Source organism: Rattus norvegicus, chromosome 5 (genome assembly GCF_036323735.1).
Source record: "Rattus norvegicus strain BN/NHsdMcwi chromosome 5, GRCr8, whole genome shotgun sequence".
Taxonomy (NCBI): Eukaryota; Metazoa; Chordata; class Mammalia; order Rodentia; family Muridae; genus Rattus; species Rattus norvegicus.
Window position 1 is genome coordinate 166,792,314 of NC_086023.1, and position 16,861 is coordinate 166,809,174.

General features: G+C 44.5%; 1 protein-coding gene across 24 annotated transcripts in view; it reads right to left on the reverse strand.

Moving 5' to 3' along the window:
• Positions 1-16,861, reverse strand: part of Camta1 (calmodulin binding transcription activator 1) — an 847,864-nt gene that overhangs the window by 675 nt on the left and 830,328 nt on the right. For 15 of the 24 annotated variants that reach the window (XR_010066428.1, XR_010066435.1, XR_010066434.1 and 12 more), the window contains 4 exons: positions 15,959-16,033; positions 13,371-13,401; positions 9,569-9,748; positions 788-4,157 (listed from right to left, as the gene is read on the reverse strand). Coding sequence is in view for 9 of the 24 variants with exons in the window: in NM_001195559.1 (NP_001182488.1) it covers positions 4,125-4,157; positions 13,371-13,401; positions 15,959-16,033 (139 nt within the window). In the remaining 15 variants the exon portion in view is untranslated. Of the gene's footprint in view, positions 1-787; positions 4,158-9,568; positions 9,749-13,370; positions 13,402-15,958; positions 16,034-16,861 lie in introns of those variants that run through there. The other 9 variants (XM_063288088.1, XM_039110445.2, XM_039110444.2 and 6 more) reach the window with 3 other exon arrangements.

The following is a 16,861-nucleotide window of genomic DNA, read 5'->3' on the forward strand; positions in this document are numbered from 1 at the left end:
AGCGTGGTGAACTCGCAAAGGTGAGTATTGCAATAAAGCACGCCACTTCAGTGGGTACTGGGTTGAGTAGTAGATATAAAAAAAAAACATTCTAGGTAGGAGCACAGACCAACTGGAGAGTGTGGGGCTGCGCTTAAATAGTGAACAGAAACTGCAGTGGGCTCCTGGTGGGAGGTTCAGAGTGTGAAACTGGCACTTATTCTGAGGTAGATCAGAAGTGAAGTACTCCCAGAAAGATAGCAGAACTCTGCAGCGAAGAGGACTGGAACAGTAACGGAAAAAAATACCTGCAGGGAAGCCTTTGTGAGGTAAGCTGGAAAGGGTCTTTAAAAAAAAAAAAAACAAACCTACCTAGTAGAGCTGAAGAGTAGCTTAGTTGGCAGGGTGCTAGTCTTAACATCCAGTCCTGGGTCTGATCCCCTGGAACCAGATAAGACCCAGCCTGTCGGCACACCCGTAATCTCAACAGAAGCTTTTTAGGTAAACAGTTAAGAGGTTCAAGGTCATCCTTATACGTAAGCGTTGGGACTTCATGGGTTCTCTGAGCTACATGAGAAGGGTTAATGTAAGATCGAGATCCTTATCTTCCAAGCAACCCATTTAAGAAGAAAGACTCGAGGTACTGAGGAACCAGGCAGGGTAGGCAAGTGCTTTGGGAAAGTGGCTCTAAGTGAAACGCTGGGTGGGAGGACACTGTGTGTGGGAGGTGAAAAAAAAAAAAAAACAAACAAACTTCCCACCCACAACACCTTGGGTTTTAGGTCAGGTTAAAGCAAAACGCGGATGATATGGGGAAATTTTCTTCATTTTTAATTTACAGCAGGAAGAATAGAAAGCATTCAGAAAACATTTTCCATATTTTTAAGGGCAATTCAAAACATTTTGCATGGTTTCCAGCAGCTGAGTTCTTCAACAGATCCATTGACTCCATGATGCTTTACATGCACAATTAACAAAAATAAAACTTACAAAAAAAAAGAAGACATCTAGACTAGTTTTACATGCAAGTCTCAGGGACCCCCCGTTGGGCGCCAACTACTGTGTGGAACTGCCGTAAGCGACCGTGCAGCCAGAAAGGGGTTCGTCTTAATGTCTTTATTTCATTCACACAGTACAGCTGATTTTTGAATGGGTAACAAGGATAGCAATTAAATCTTCAGGAGACAGAATAAGATTAGCTATTAATTTTTATCATGAAATCCTACTCCTGGCACTTGGGAATTCAGATTATCCAAGAAAGCTGCGCCTACCTATCACCTTATTCAAAATTAAAAGAGTCACAATCAAAGAAGGTGGTCAGAAATGCTTTGTGTCAGTGGAAGTACGCTTCGACTTCACCTAGAATTCACAGTCACACTGGTAGGTTTTGACCCTACTTCTATCCCCTCCATAAGAACTATTTCTATGTAAGTCTCTATCTTCCAGAGTTTTCCAACTCATTCAGTTAATAATGTGGCATGTGAAACATTTAGTTTTGAAAAATAAATGTGAGGGTTTGAAGCAAATCCACCTAGGTCACCGCTCTGGTCAAATGATCATTCATCTGAACCATAAGCAATGGAGTGAATGTATCCAAATCCATGACTGAGATAGGATGTTCTGAAAGAGCTGGCTTTATGTTCTACTCTCTGTTATGAATACAATTGTTTATGTAAATCACTCAGTGTCCTCAGACAGGTCAAATTGTGTAAAATAATGGGTATGTCCAGGGTGGGGGGCTGGGGGGGTCGAGGATTGCAACAGCTGCAACATAACCCACACATGTAAAACCAAAATTGGGTCAGGTCAGCTTACAAATGTACAGGTGGCTCCTAGCTGTGGGGCTGTCGCTGTTCCAAGCTGATCACAAGCAGAAAGACATGTACTGTACAGTAATTTGAGGTTGGCAGTGAAAGGAAGTAATTAAAAAACAAGTACAATTATAGAAAAGGCACCGAGAGCACTGACCCCAGTTTTATTTATTTATTTATTTTTACCACAATCCTTTTGTTTCTACCTCCCTTCTGAAGACACCAGCTTAAAGCTCATTTGTGAATATTTTTAGGCTTCACAACAAGCCTTGAGTTTTAACTCACGGTTGGCAGCCAGACCATGTTGGTTTTTTGTTTTTTGTTTTTCTAAAAGAAAAAAATCTCATACCAACCATTTCTCACACTTAACCTGGGAATTTTAAACTGGCAATTAGCAAATGCAAAATTGGTTCTCTCCGTTTGACACAGGTTAGCTTTGAAAGCATTGGAATTCTTTGGCTCCTCATTACCTGGAAAGTACTGTACCGTGGCACCCTTCCTTCAACACCAATCTCCACCATGTTTTACTTTTATTTTGTCTCACGAGCAACTTTTATTCTTTTTTACTTATTTATTTATTTTCCAGCAGGAGATATGAAAACGTGTCATTTTTCTCATTTTCTAATTTTTTTTTTTGATAAACGTTGATCGTCCTAATGTTCTTTGTTGGTGTGAGTGGATGGTGTTAAGGTCTCTAAGGATTCATCTTATGATTATCTATTTTGCAAAAGTAACTTAATTTTCGTAAGCAATATCAGCATTCACATTACTTGGCACCTTTGGCAAAAAAATTATTTTTTAAATAAAATAAAATAAACTCCTGATAGCCAAAATTAAATGTAAACATATCCTTTTTTTTTTAAAGTAATGCTACTCTGCCTCTTTTCCTAAGTCTAAATACAGTAGCTCTTTTTTATTTTATTTTTTTTTTGCAGGTCATGCTTTTGCAAAATGTTCTTCTACAGAACATTTAAAATAAAGTACTCTTATAGTGAAATAAAGTTTTTTTTTTGTTTCATTGTACAGACCATAGCCACTAATGCTTTGCTTTTTTTTTTTCTTTTTCTGGATTTCATGCACATCTTTGTTTTAATATATACAATATATACAAACAATACATCCACATTGTTCTCGCTCATTCGGAGAAAACTATACAAATAATTTCATCTTGCCATGTTATTGACCTCTGTGAATAAAATATTTAGCAATTAATATAACCCCTTTCAAATATTCTCTCGCTTTCTTTTTTTTTCATTTCTACCTTTTTGTATGTACACAGAAACCACTCCACTTGGATGAGATAAGAGCCAAAACATGGAATTTACTGGCCAGAATGCAGCACCACACTGGTCGTTTAGGTGGCGAATGTCCAGGCAAGGTTTATGACCCCTTGGAATTACTACTGTTTCCAAGGTTACTAAAAAAAGGCTACATGCGTTACCAAGTCTTAAGTAATCCTCACTGCAAGAGAGTGGGGCAGACAAACTAAAGTGCTGACCATGAGAAGGGATGGGGTGGTCACTATCCTTGCAGGTTCCTGGGAGGTGGTGGTTGGGGGGCAAGAAAATGAATTTAAGTTACGTATGTTGTTTCTCATTACTTCCCGTGCATTACCCATTTGCCACACACACCCACCCCTCTGCAAATTTTCACAAGACATTAAAAACCTGCAGATTTCAAAAGTTGCATTAAGTGTGCTGTAGAGATTCAAACGGACGGACGGACAAACCAACGGACGGACGACGGAAAGGAAAACAAAACAGAACAGAAACTCAAAAGTGAACAGTGAAGATGAGGACAGGCGGACTGGCACGACTCGGGTGATCTAAGCCCTCCACTGAGAACCAAGGATTCAGCTTCTTGGAAGTCACCGCAGGTGCAGGCGCAGCGCTCCTCGTGTGGCTGACGTCGCCCCGCCTGTTCTTATCTATATTTTTGGTATAAATATTTGTACAGTTCCACACGATGTTTGAATACAGCCCTAATGACAAGGAAAGCGGCTTCCTCCTAAGATGAAGCCCTTCCAGTTCCTCCTGGTGTCTTGTTTTTTTTCCTGTGATCCAACAGAAGATTGAGTTCCAAGATGTCTTGCTGATCAAATTAAAAGTTGTCCATGAGAGTGCAAATGTAATGACCAAACGTTCTCGTTAAAATCCTGCAGCTGACTCCCCAGAACTGCAGAGGGATTGTGTGTGTGTGTATGTGTATGTGTGTGTGTGTGTGTGTGTGTGTGTGTGTGCACGAGCGTGTGTGTTGTTGCATGTCTCTGCTAAAAACAGAAATGGAAAGTCTGAGAAGCAATGTCACATTGCTAAGGGATGCTGCTGTGTGTCTTCAAGTTCCTTGGCCTTTTTCAATTCTTTCACTCTGGAAGAGAAACAGAACACAACACCAGGTGATAACTACGGAGTGGAACTGTGACCAGATCAAGGAGAGGGGCTGTTGCCCCCGAAATGAGACGCCCAGACAAGCCCCTTCTGAAAACTGACAACAAGAAAACTTGTGAAATTGTTGGGAGGATCTTCAAAGAGGAAGATGTGACCCTACGTAAAAACATGTAACATTTCACAAAGGGTGCTCCCAGAAGACAGCAATGCTATTTGCTCTGTTGTTCTGAATCAAGGGTGACACTCCTATCTTTAATTACTTGAGGAGCTTCTTCCTGTCTGATGGACTGCTATGAATGCCCCGCAATTCCATGTGATGTCAAGTAGGGAATCAGCACACAATTTATAGACCGAGGGACTGAATCATTATTTCACTCATAGACGCCAGGCTGCTAGCTAGCTGCCTTAAACCTGACCTGACAACCTACACCGAGCTCCTTCCCCAACTCTGCTATATCACTGGGTCTTGGCTCTTCACAATTCTTGGTTCCCTCCAGTTTCGAACTGTAACTTTGAAGCTCACATTCCTTCTCAGAGCAGCATTAGGATCAATGCCAGACAGGGACTTTGTTTTGCTAATCAGAAATACTAAACATTTAAGTGAGACTGCTCAAAGACTGCTGTGGTGAGCTCACACCGTGGAGAGCTTTATAAATTGCTGCTCCAACTTCCCATTTCTTAAATGCAAGACTCTGCCTTAAAAAAAAATGGTACCTGATGAGATGAGGTGCCGGGAAAGTGTAGGATCTGAGGCTATCGCTCTTCGTGGATGATGGCAAGTGTATTAATGGCAGAATGGTCAAGTGCAGGGGCAGTGCTCGCTGGCTGAGTCAGCCAGTTTCCAAGTGCCACCTGCCACAGAGTGACATCTGCTCCCCAGAAGTTGGCACCAAAGGACGGTTCAGTCAGACAAAAGCAGGAGTAGCAGAGGACGTTCCTACACTGCCCCAGTGACAGAACAAGGGAATGTTTGATTGGGAGTGGGCTTACTTGGACATCAGTCAACTATGGCCTCTGTTTAAGGTCTCTCCTAGTGGTTTAAGATGTGCCGGTCCATTAAAAGTTATTCTAGGGGCTGGGGATTTAGCTCAGTGGTAGAGCGCTTACCTAGGAAGCGCAAGGCCCTGGGTTCGGTCCCCAGCTCCGAAAAAAAGAACCAAAAAAAAAAAAAGTTATTCTAGATGAGTGCTAGTATTTTCTAAATATATTCAATAAAACTCAGGTAAATAGGAATTTGGGCAGGGGCACCAAACTATTGGTGGATCACACAGGTTGGCAATGAATGGAAGGAAACATATTCTGAGCAATTTAAGAACTTTTAGATTTACAACCTTCAAATGAAATCATTTCTTAGGAGTGTGAAAGCTGTTGTGATGTCTTCAGAGAAAGATGATTATATCCTTCGAAAGAAAACCTTTATCCTTTATATTAAATTGCTGAAAACCTGCTTATCTAATTTACTTCATTCACCCAGACCAGCTTAGCACAGCCTATTTACAAACGGCAGTGCATCTCCTGAACTGTCCTTCCTTTCTTTCTCTCAAGAAGACCTACTAATTTATTATATATAAGTACACTGTAGCTGTCTTCTGACACACCAGAAGAGGGCATCAGATCCCGTTATAGATGGCTGTGAGCCACCATGTGGTTGCTGGGATTTGAACTCAAGACCTCTAGAAGAGCAATCAGTGCTACAGTCAGTGCTATTAACCACTGAGCCATCTCTCCAGCCCTGACCTGTCCTTTCTGAAAGCTACATTTAATGTGTTTGCTGTTGTTAATGTTCTTTGTTGGCGATAGGGTTTTTCTGTGTAGCACTGGCTGGTACTCATTCTGTAGACCGGGCTGGCCCTGAGACTCAGAGATCCGCCTGAGTGCTGAAATAAAAGGTGGGCTCCACCACTGCCTGGATTAATATATGCATTTAATGGTTCAGCATACCATAGCGAATTAGGTCCTAGGGTGTGGCACCACATTGCTGTGTAGAATAGTACAGGATTATAGGCCCCTACTTTTGGACATGCATACTTGGTAAATGGCTTCTTAAAAACTGAAACATGCTGTAGATCTCTGTTCAACTCTTAGACATGCAGCATCTAGACTAACATCCCTTTCGGCCGGAAGAATGCAAGGCATGCATGGGTGCCAACCTCAGTTGCAGACATGCAGTGTCTGTGCTCACGCAGACCCATCTGCCAAAGTCCTGCAAGATGTGCATGCTACATCAAATGCCACGTTTTGTTTGTGCGTTGGCACAGAACTCACTCACAGCATCTCTGCTGAGACCTCTAGAGTTTCAAGATGTCTGAACTCAGAATCTGGTGGCATCACCACAGACACAGGCCCTCACCTCTCTAGAGCCATCAGAAGAGCTTTGCATGCATTAAGTTTATCACTGAGGTGAAACAAAAAGGGGACTGGAATGTTTTAGGCAACTTCATACCGAAGGATCTGTAACCAGCTGGCCAGGATGGGCATACGTTAACCTTATACATCTAGCTAAACTGGTCACAAGGATGGGCTTTTACAGACACCCCCTGCCTCTACCACTTATTCTTTCAGAACTAGTTAAAATGTCAACTGAGTTTTCACAAAGGTTTAGGTTGCCACATAATGAGTGCTGAATTAGTTATGAGTTAATGATGTCATCACAGATAGATTAGGGAGAGAGTTGTGTACACACACACACACACACACACACACACACACACACAGGAAGTCTACATAGAAAAATGAGAACATTCCAATTTTCAGGTACATTAATTTCATCACTATACTGGAATTTTGTGTGTGTGTGTGGTGTGTGTGTGTGTGTGTGTGTGTGTGTGTGTACACAACTCTCTCCCTAATCTGTGTGTGCGTGACATCGGAGGAGCGAGATGCCATAGAACTTTTCTTTAAATGGAAGTCTGTTAAGGGATGAAGTAGGGAAAACGGCGTGGGGGAGAAAAGGCTAATCATATTACAGTACCGTTAAAGGTTACTAAGTTCTTTTAACTAAAATACAGCCACAGTCTTTAATCTGTAAATCCAGACTGCAAGATTCGTAGGGAGTAAGCAACCTGCCTCAACTTGTGCATCCAATAAATATCAGAGTAGCGGCTTGAACCAGGTCTGACTTCAAAGCCCCTCTGTTCCATTCCACTGTCTCTAACAGTTTCGTTATTTTTTTTTAAAAATTCCTACTGTATTGTTTTCTCCCAAAGACTTTAAGAAAAAGGATAAATCTGGACCATACTTTGAATGAAACTAATAATGATTCTGTTTTCTCCATTCTAAGACACCATCGTCCATGAAGTACTGTGTTGAATTTAATTACAGTGTTATGGGGGAAACACTGTCATACAGAAGTGTACTGGCCTAATGCTGTCCTGGAACCCTGAAACACACATAAAGAATGTGTCCGTAATCTAAGAAGACAGCCTGCAGTGTAAGACAGACACACCCTGTTGTCACCAACCCACTGAGACAGCGGGAAACAAACCTGCGCTGTCAGTCCTGCTGAGATCACCAAAGAGGGCTTCACCGTACTTAAAGAGAAAATGGGGGTGGAATAGGTGTCCCTATTCCCTTTAAATCAAACACAAGGTGGATTAAATTAAGCATTCAAACTACATAGCCTTCAAAAAATTCCATGTCTACAAGTTGATTTGGGACAGTACCAAAACTGCTAGAATTTTCAATAAACTCCAAGAAAGTTATTTCAAATGAATATTTCAAAGATCTTTTAAAGAGTGACTTTGCCTTATCTTTCCTGGACAGAATCATTAAAAGGCATACTGAAAACACGTCTTTATCAACAAGAAAGCTGTGTTAAGTTTAACCATTACCTCTGCGTCTTCCGCCTTGCTCCCTGTTCTCCGTGAACTACAGTGGATACATGCTTCTCTATTAACTACCACGCCTGATTGGCACCCTTTAAGAGGTTCCTTTGATGTTTTTATTTTAGTGTGTGGATGTGTATGCGCAGCCCCACATGGAGGCTGGAGGGCAGCTTTCAGGAGTCCACTTTCTTCCCCTACCATAGCTTCTGAGGATCAAACTGTGAGTACAGTCAACACTTACACCCACGGAGCCATCGCATGGGCCCTAAGAGGTTCCTAAGGTATTTTCCTCTGTATCTGTTACAACTTCACATCATAAATGTGTTTACATGACAGAAACTAAAAAAAGTTAGTGGGAAAAATTATTCACTTCTGTTTTACTCAACCCAAAATCAACTACCTGGATTATTTTGCTTGGTTATCTCCTGTGTTCAGTACATGAACCTGGTAAACACAGACCTCCGCTTCTGAAACTGGATTCCTATTTGAGAATGCAGTACCTGTGGTTACTACCTATGCAATTTAGAGGACAGGTACTCAGCCAGCCTTGTTAGCAGCTACAGATTGCCGAAGTTTGGGTTTTCTTAAGGAATTACAAAGGTGAGGCCCACACAGGACTAAGAAAGAAGTGAACTTAAAATGCCCAGATTACCTACCTACCCTGTCTCTCCCTCCTCCTCTCTCTCTATCATCAATCAATCAATGGATTGTACTTGTTTCTGAATCCCATTACACAGAATAGTCTTTGCGTGAGCTAGGATAGACAAATACAGGACAGAAGCTATAGTTTTTATATGCCCCAGGTACTGCTTCCTCTAAGGAGAGCTATGAGGAGCACATTTCTATCTACTTCTATTTGTGCATCTGTGTCTGTGTTGGGGGCACATGCACGAGAGCGTAGGTGTGCTTTCCTGGAGTCAGAGCTACATGAGGATGCTGAGAACCAAACTTCAATCTTCTGCAAGAACCGAAAGTGTTCTTAACCACCAAGACATCCCAGCAGTGCGAGGACCACATTTCTGACAAGTCTCTTATCAGTAATTTGGGAGGTACCTGACTAGTCTGGAGGTTCAGGAATCGGGGCAGCAAGCCTTTTAATCGTGACCATTCGAATCACCAGACGATCCCGAGATCCAACCCCCCCACCCCCACCCCCAAGCATTCAGGCTGTAAATAACTCCCACTCTGAGATAACGGTGTCAGTCTCAACCAAAACTGCAAAGAAAGCTGCATCAAATGGCCTGGAGTGATAGATAAGCAGCAGCCCTGAAAGCCAGCAGAAGCTCACAGGGTTGATTGACTCCATCAGATGTCCAATGAGAACACATGAATAAATGAGAGGCCTGCTGCAGAGACTCTAGCGAACAATGGTTTCATGGGGGAAAGCGTCAGGCAAAGCCGTTTCATTACACCTACTGGGTGACGCTCAGCCAGAGAGATGCTTCATGAGTCAGTGGCTTTTAGCAGGCAGAGCCTCGAAGTGCTGGCCATCAAAAAAAAAGAAAAAGAAAAAAAAAAAAAAAAAAAAAAACACAGGGCAGCCTGATGCTGCTTTCCGGTTAGTTACCTGTTGCTCTCAGGGCTGCAACAGCTTGTGGGAAATTTAGGAAAAGAGAGATCTTGCCATATTCCAGAAATTTCATTGGGATTGCAAAACAAAAAAAGACAGAGAGGCCCAATAAGAACGACAGAGAGCATGTTGTCTGCAATTTAACACACACCACTGTGTTCCAAAAATATTCATTTCCTAAAAGAGGCAAGTGAGACACAATTACTTAGAGATTCGGACCCATCCTCCATGACAAGTTCCACATTCACTTCTAACTCCTTGGATAACACGGGGCCACTTGGAATCTCAACCTCATGCCACATTTAACTGAAGATGTGGCTAACACATCTGTTGGCCCCTTGAGGACGGCTCGGCTTTCTGTAACACTACTCTTTCAGGCATGGGGGAGGGGGTCAGAGAACGATCCCTTGGATAAAACTGTACAGCAAAACTAGTGCCAATTTGTCACCCCCAGAACCTGGTGACAACCTGCTCCAGGCAGTTCACAGGACTGCCTTGGAAGGTGAAGCTGCCTGGCTGAGGTAACCACTCACCAAAATGCTTGGTTGCTTCTCAATAAAGTGAAGGGTTGGAAGACCCAGTTCTCAAACGCCTGTGGTTTGAACGCTTGTGACTGAACATGCTACCTCTTCTTCCTCTAACGAAGATTCTTTCATTTTGGCAGAAGAGCCCACCCGCCTTTATTAAACCTGAGCAGTAAGTCAGTGATTTCTAAAAACAGAATATTTAAAGACCAAGGCTAAACCTAAGTACCCTCTGCCGACTGTGTGCTTCCTGATCCCTCCCTGTTACCTTGTACAGAAGGAGACACCTGTCTAGGATATATGGAGAAGGGCCTCCCTCATTTATGAGGGGTCACAAAAGGACTGTCCTTAAGACATGGGGAGGGGACCATTTAGTATCCGGAAAGGGGCACAGCTTTGCGTCTGCGTGCATTTTCAGCCAATTGTGTCTCAATACCTCGAGGCCAAGTTGTCGTGTGACTTAGTGACTTGCTAGTTCCTGAATGTGCATCTAAGTGGCTCTGCTGTGAAATGGGGAAACACCACATGGGGCACACCAGTTGTCCATGCAGAAGGCAGTGCTTCCCTTATACAACCTTTGGGAAATCCTTAAACCTTAAAAACCATACACTAACCATGTGAATGAAAGTAAATAATAATTCTTTTAAATACTGCAGAATATTCTCCCCTTACAGTACAACTGTGTCTGGAAAGGAAGGAAGAAGGAAAAAAAGGAAGGAAGGAAGAAAAAAAGGAAGGAAGAAAAGGAAGAAGGAAGGAAGGAAGGAAGAAAAAAGGAAGAAAAGGAAGAAGGAAGGAAGGAAGGAAGGAAGGAAGGAAGGAAGAAAAAAGGAAGGAAGAAAAGGAAGAAGGAAGGAAGGAAGGAAGAAAAAAAGGAAGGAAGAAAAGGAAGAAGGAAGGAAGGAAGGAGGAAGAAAAGGAAGGAAGGAAGAAAAAAAGGAAGAAAAGGAAGAAGGAAGGAAGGAAGGAAGGAAGAAAAAAGGAAGGAAGAAAAGGAAGAAGGAAGGAAGGAAGGAAGGAGGAAGGAACCAAAGCTCCAAACCACACACTTATCAGAAATTGGTAGCTCCATTTTCAATTGGATAAATCAGGAGTTAAGCCTGGGTGAAAGGCAGGAAGCAAACGAGCTGCACTCTGGATACAAATGAGTGTGTGTCGGTCCTTTCCCAGCCTTCCACAGAGAGGCTGAAAATGAAAAGACACAGTTGGTAACTTCGGGTTGCCCTGCAGCTGGGATACTCTGCACCCAGGATGTGCTATGGAGTCCTAAATCTGCTGACGGCCAGCGGCGCCTACCTTTGTGGAGGTCCTTCTGCTGTGGGCCCAGGGCTCTGGCCAACAGCCTTTCCACACCGCACCGCAAAATGTAACTGTATGTTTTCAATTACTTTTCAACATGTAAACCTCTAACTGGTTTGCTGTACTTTATACAAAAATAAGCATGTTATTCTCTTGGACACACTGTCTCAGGACTATATACCCGAGAGAATGCTCGGCTCCCAAGGAGAAGTTCAACTTGGGGGATTACCAAGGGGAGGTGCCACTGCAGGTCCTTGAGGAAGAGAGAGGGAGAGGAGATCTTATTTGCAACTGTACAAAGCCATAGAAAAGCCATTCCTCAGTAAGGAACTGGATCACTGGTCCCATCCCAGAAGGAAGCTGAAACCCTCCTGGCTCCTCTCTCTCAAGCTCCCTGCTGACCGCATGAGGCATGAGGGATGTTATGAGATTCCAGCTTCCCATGCATGAGTGGGAGTCTCTAGAGTTCATGGCAGAATGCAGCAGGCACTAGAGAAATTAAAGTAGGGACTCTGGCTTGCACTCAAATAGCCCTTAGAAAATGAGCTCTTGGCGATGATTGTTAATCGACATACCGGAAACTAACAAGCTTCAAAAGTGCTTAAGCAACCACTTCCAACGTCAGTTCCCTCCAGCAGGCTCTTCAAACTGCATTTAGCATGCAAGACACTACCAGTGAGGTAAACCGAGTGCTAGGGCATGCACCTGTCCCCTGGAGGGCTCGTTGTTGTTTCTAGTGGGAGAGACGGAACCTCCTCTCACCCTCTCCTCTACTTCAAGCAGATGTGTCTGACAGGCTCTACCACATGGGGCCGTCTAACGCTAGGAAGAGCGGGAACCGTTAGGTTACCAGCATCGCTGTGTTTCTGGTTTTAGTTCCAAGTTTTTCTCTTCAGTAACTGTTCATGGTTAATTTGTTTTATTCCTGGATTTAAAGTAGTCGCAGCTGTTCTACGCCTAAGTCATTACTCAGGAAAAAACTGTAAAAACTCATCCTTATACCATCAAGTTGGCATGGCAGCAGCCTATACAGGCTGACAGGTTGCTATGCGAATTACTTTCCTTTTGAAAAGTTAACAAAGTTAATCCGAATTCCAGCCCAATGTTGCTGAGTTCTCGTCCTAGATTTTGAAAAGTTTTCTGATAGTTTCTTTCACTGTCACTTCCCATGTATCTCCCGCACACGTGTGTGTGCAGTGTGCACCTACAGACTGGAATCCTCTGTTCCGACGTGGGAACCCTGGCAGTGTTTACTGACTGTCTAGTTAAGACAGTGTCTGCAGAATACAAATGCGTTTGGAACAGCGACTTCCAACTGCAACGTGGACTCTCTAGGCTCAAGGAACCTCACGCGTTTTTATTAAGAATTACAGGTCGGTGCTACACATCCGGCACGCCTTCTGCTGTGTACTCAATGTCCTAGGCAGGTTCTGCAGGGCAGCCTTGTATCCTGACTTACCTCACACCACAAGGAGAGAGAGGTTTAGGAACTGACACTCTGGGTGGGGGTGACAGGGAAGCAGTATCTGTAAAGGACTTTTCCCCCAACCCTAGCACTTCCTAATTTTGTTTTGTTTTGCCTAAGAAATTTTGACCAGTTTTCAGGAAATCTGATGAGGCAAAGTACTGCAGTTACAAGACCACTTGCTGAATGTTTTCCTGTAACGCCTGCCTCCTGTCAGCAGGAAGGCCTGTGTGGAAGGCACTCCGCCTGGCCTGAGCATGCTGGGCGGTGGTCTCAGAAGGTCCCTCCCTCACTTCCTCATGCATGTGCACATGGACTGTAAGTGGGCTGCTCTCCTGATAGACAGCAGGGTTAGTACTCAGGGTTAGTTTTTATTTTGTCTTATTTCTCATTCAGAATGGATGTGAAACTTACTGGCATACCTACGCTGCAGCCCCATGCAAGCAAGCAAAAAGCAAAATATTGAAAATGGAAGATAAGGAGAAACTGGCTAGCAGGCAGCTAAACTCACCCTTTTGTACAGCCTATGGTCCACCAGGGGGCTTTAGACAGTAAAACAACACCAGAGAGCTATTAGCATGTGAGGGTCACGGCAGAAATCTTATCAATAGCTTTATTAGCATGTGAGGGTCCCGGCAGAAATCTTATCAATAAATAGCTTTATGTCGCCCAAACACTAGCAGGTAGATGGTTTTCTCTTGTGGGGAAGGCCGAGAAGGGTGGTGACAGGAACGGGTACCAGCAGGAAGAAAACCCGTCAACTTTTGAAAAATCTGTTGCGATCACATGACTTAGAAATGGGTCCTGCTGGCTTCTCAGGCCACTGTCTACCTACCTTGTTGAGAGGGTGTCACGAGGTTTCCTACTTAACACAGACTGTAATAATTCTAAGAGACAAGAAACAGGACAGTTCCGCTTATGAAAGTAACGCTAAATAAACCAAAATGGGGGCCTACACATCTGAGGGAAAACACAAGTTTAAAATAACCCCCAGGTGAGAGATCCAGGACTTCATCAGGCTCCTTATCGAAATATGTTAGACAGACAGACAGACAGACACCGTAAGTGAGCAACCCACACGGCGCAGCCAGCACGCGAAGGCTCCTGCTGTCCGCTTGTGCATTTTTTCCCCTACCATCTGAACTGTGAGAGAGCAATAGTCTTTATTTTGCTGCAAATGGTGGGCAGAAAGAGCCCCAGACCTGATCCTCTCCTTCCCAGCAGACCTTGCCAGCTTCCCTGAGGACGGGCTGGTTAAAATATGAACTCAGGACAGGTGAGATCTTAGGCAAATTCCTCAGCTGGTTTAAAGTTAAGAGCGGGATTCCTCTGCCCAGCCTACTTTAGCAAGAAGTCTTTTATGCAATTGTTCTTTAAGTATCTTACCCTTTGACCCATCCACTGTAAACAGAACACACCCTCAAAAGAACAAGCCTTGGGAAGCCAGTGAGAAGACTCAGGTAGCTCTGCTCACGCTGCGTTTCTCACAGACGTTTGGACTCGAGAAACAACATGGATCGAGCATAGCACAGTTTAACCCACAGACGTTCCTGTTTATTCGAAGTGGCCTCAAAATCAACGTTAGGGTCTGGACCACACGAACCAGTATTATGAAATGGAATAACCGCTCCACACCACGGGGGCTAAGTCCACTACTCTCTGTGCTGCACAGTGTTTTGGGGGCTCTCATTCTGCAGGCAAAACAAAAAGGAGGAGGAACTGGACTCAAGAGGGGGCCAGGAAAGTGACCTGGGGGAGTCCAAGGTATTTTACCAACCCAAGAAATTCGGCTACTCTACCAAGTCATAATTGCCTGACCACCAGCTGAAAGGCGTGGCTTAATCACAGAGACAGGAGACTGATCGGCTTTGGGGAGACTCGCAGAATCACTGTCATTATGTGAGATTGCACCCTGTAGTTTACTCTCTGTTTCCTGCCAGGACTTCTTCCCGCTTGTATTTCATGTGCTAGCTCTTAGGGTAGGCGGGGTAGGGTGGATGGAGGAAGATCTTGATCCAAGGCACGGAGGAGCAGACAGGGCATGGACCTGCCGTCTCGGGTCCCATCTAGAGAACACCTAGCACCCTAACACTCACTCTTTAAGGTTTTCTATTATTGTTGATGTAGTGGCTATTACACATTTCCTTCCATGGTCATGCAGATGTGTGTCTGTGTTAAGTAAGAGTAAGTCCGTCAGGTTCCCAGTTAAACTGTAAGTCTCAAAGGCGAGGTATTTCACACTATTAGCAACGTGGAGAGGGCTTTGAGAGAGCGAGAACCTGACGTGAGGTATCTGAGGAATGAGGGAATGGTTAAACAGGAGAAAGAGCAGACGGCATAGAGCTGGCTCCAGTCTGCAGCTCTCAACTGCACAGCTCCTGATGCTTCAGAAACACAGATACCCTGTGCATGCAGCTCCAACGGCCACCGCTTTGGACTCCAGGGTTCATCTACGGAGAGAAAGCAAGCCTCTCCCTCTAGTCCCAGACGTCCAAGTCTTCAGCAAGAAAGCTCACGTTTGAGGAGAAGCTTCTCTAGCAAGGCTCCATGAAAACATGTTATATCCTCAGGGACCAAGCGGCTGTCTTTTCCTCTGTGTTCCCTGCCCTCTCACCTGGGACCAAATCAGGCTGGCTCTCTGTGGTAAACTGAGTGGAAAGGCTATCTTCTACATATCCAGCAGAGGGCGCCAGCCGCTTGGTGAAAATTCCACATGTGAGCACCTACGTGTTTCTCTTCCTTGATTTTCTGTGTGGATGCCTGTTAGCAGCTTAGGGACACACAGCGAAGACCATAATGGAAACTGGCATAAATGGTAGGTTAAAGAGAAACTTGGACTAAAAGCTAGTCCGAGTAAATTACACTCATGCTCCAAAATTGAAACAGAAAAACATTGGTGGTGGTGGTGGGGTCTCTGTGGTCAGACACACACCCTCTCAAGTCGCTGTCACAAGATGCCACTATCTTGTTACAACCTAGAGTACTTGCCCCACGCTTGCTGGGGGTCACCAGCCTGACCCAGAGCCAGCAACTGGTTAGAAAGGTCGGGCTGTTCTACTATTCCTCCTGAGCACAATGACAGATAAGGACTTGGTGTACCTGTGACGACAGCGGCGCAGAAACCTCATTATTTTTCGAGCAGCTTGGTCCTGCTTTTTGGTCAGCAAACTGCTCCTGGAAAAAAAAGCCAGAACACTACTGTCACAAGAAAGATCCCAGAAAGCTTACAGTGAAGACCCCGGAAGGATCTGACCTAAAGCCAGAGGCGGCTTCTGGTTAAACGTCGTCACAAAACCAACTGCAGAGTGCGCCCTGCCCCCGCGGTGCCGAGATCAGCCTGGGGACTCTCCCAAGCCTTTGCTTTGTTTTCTTGACTTTGAGCCAGCGTCTCGTGCGCTTCAGGCTGGCATCAAATCCGCACTGTATCTGAGACGTCTGAACCCCGGATCTCCCTGCCTCTGTCCTCAAGTGCTGGCACCACAAGGTGTGCACTTCCTTGGCCAGGTTATGTGGTATAGGATATGGGGCCCAGGGCTTGGTACTTGCCAGGCAGGAACCCTGCCGAGTGGGCAGTGGCTCTCGCCCACGTTTCAGGAGACAGTAAGAAGACTAAAAATAAGACGGTTCCTCCATACGCCCTTACAACTTACTGCTTCATCTAGGGTAAGGTGGGGAGTTGCTTTGTGGGCCAGGTTAGCCTCTAGGGTGTTAGGATTATAGTTGTGTACCACCTACCCAGGTGTTTCCCAATATTTTGTGGGAACAGGCCCTCTGGTGCTAGCCAGACCTCTTCAGTCTCAGGGTTAATTCTGAGCTTGATACTTTCTAGTCTATTGTCCGTCTTTAATCTTTAGTCTACTACCTTCTAAACTGGGACCACCGAGCCTTAGACCGAAGTTCAGAATGCTGTGGAATGGCTCTTCAAGTACAAACTCTGGTCCTGACAAATTCTGATCTATACAGAAGTTGGCCAATGACATAAAAGTAACACTGTGTGGCAAT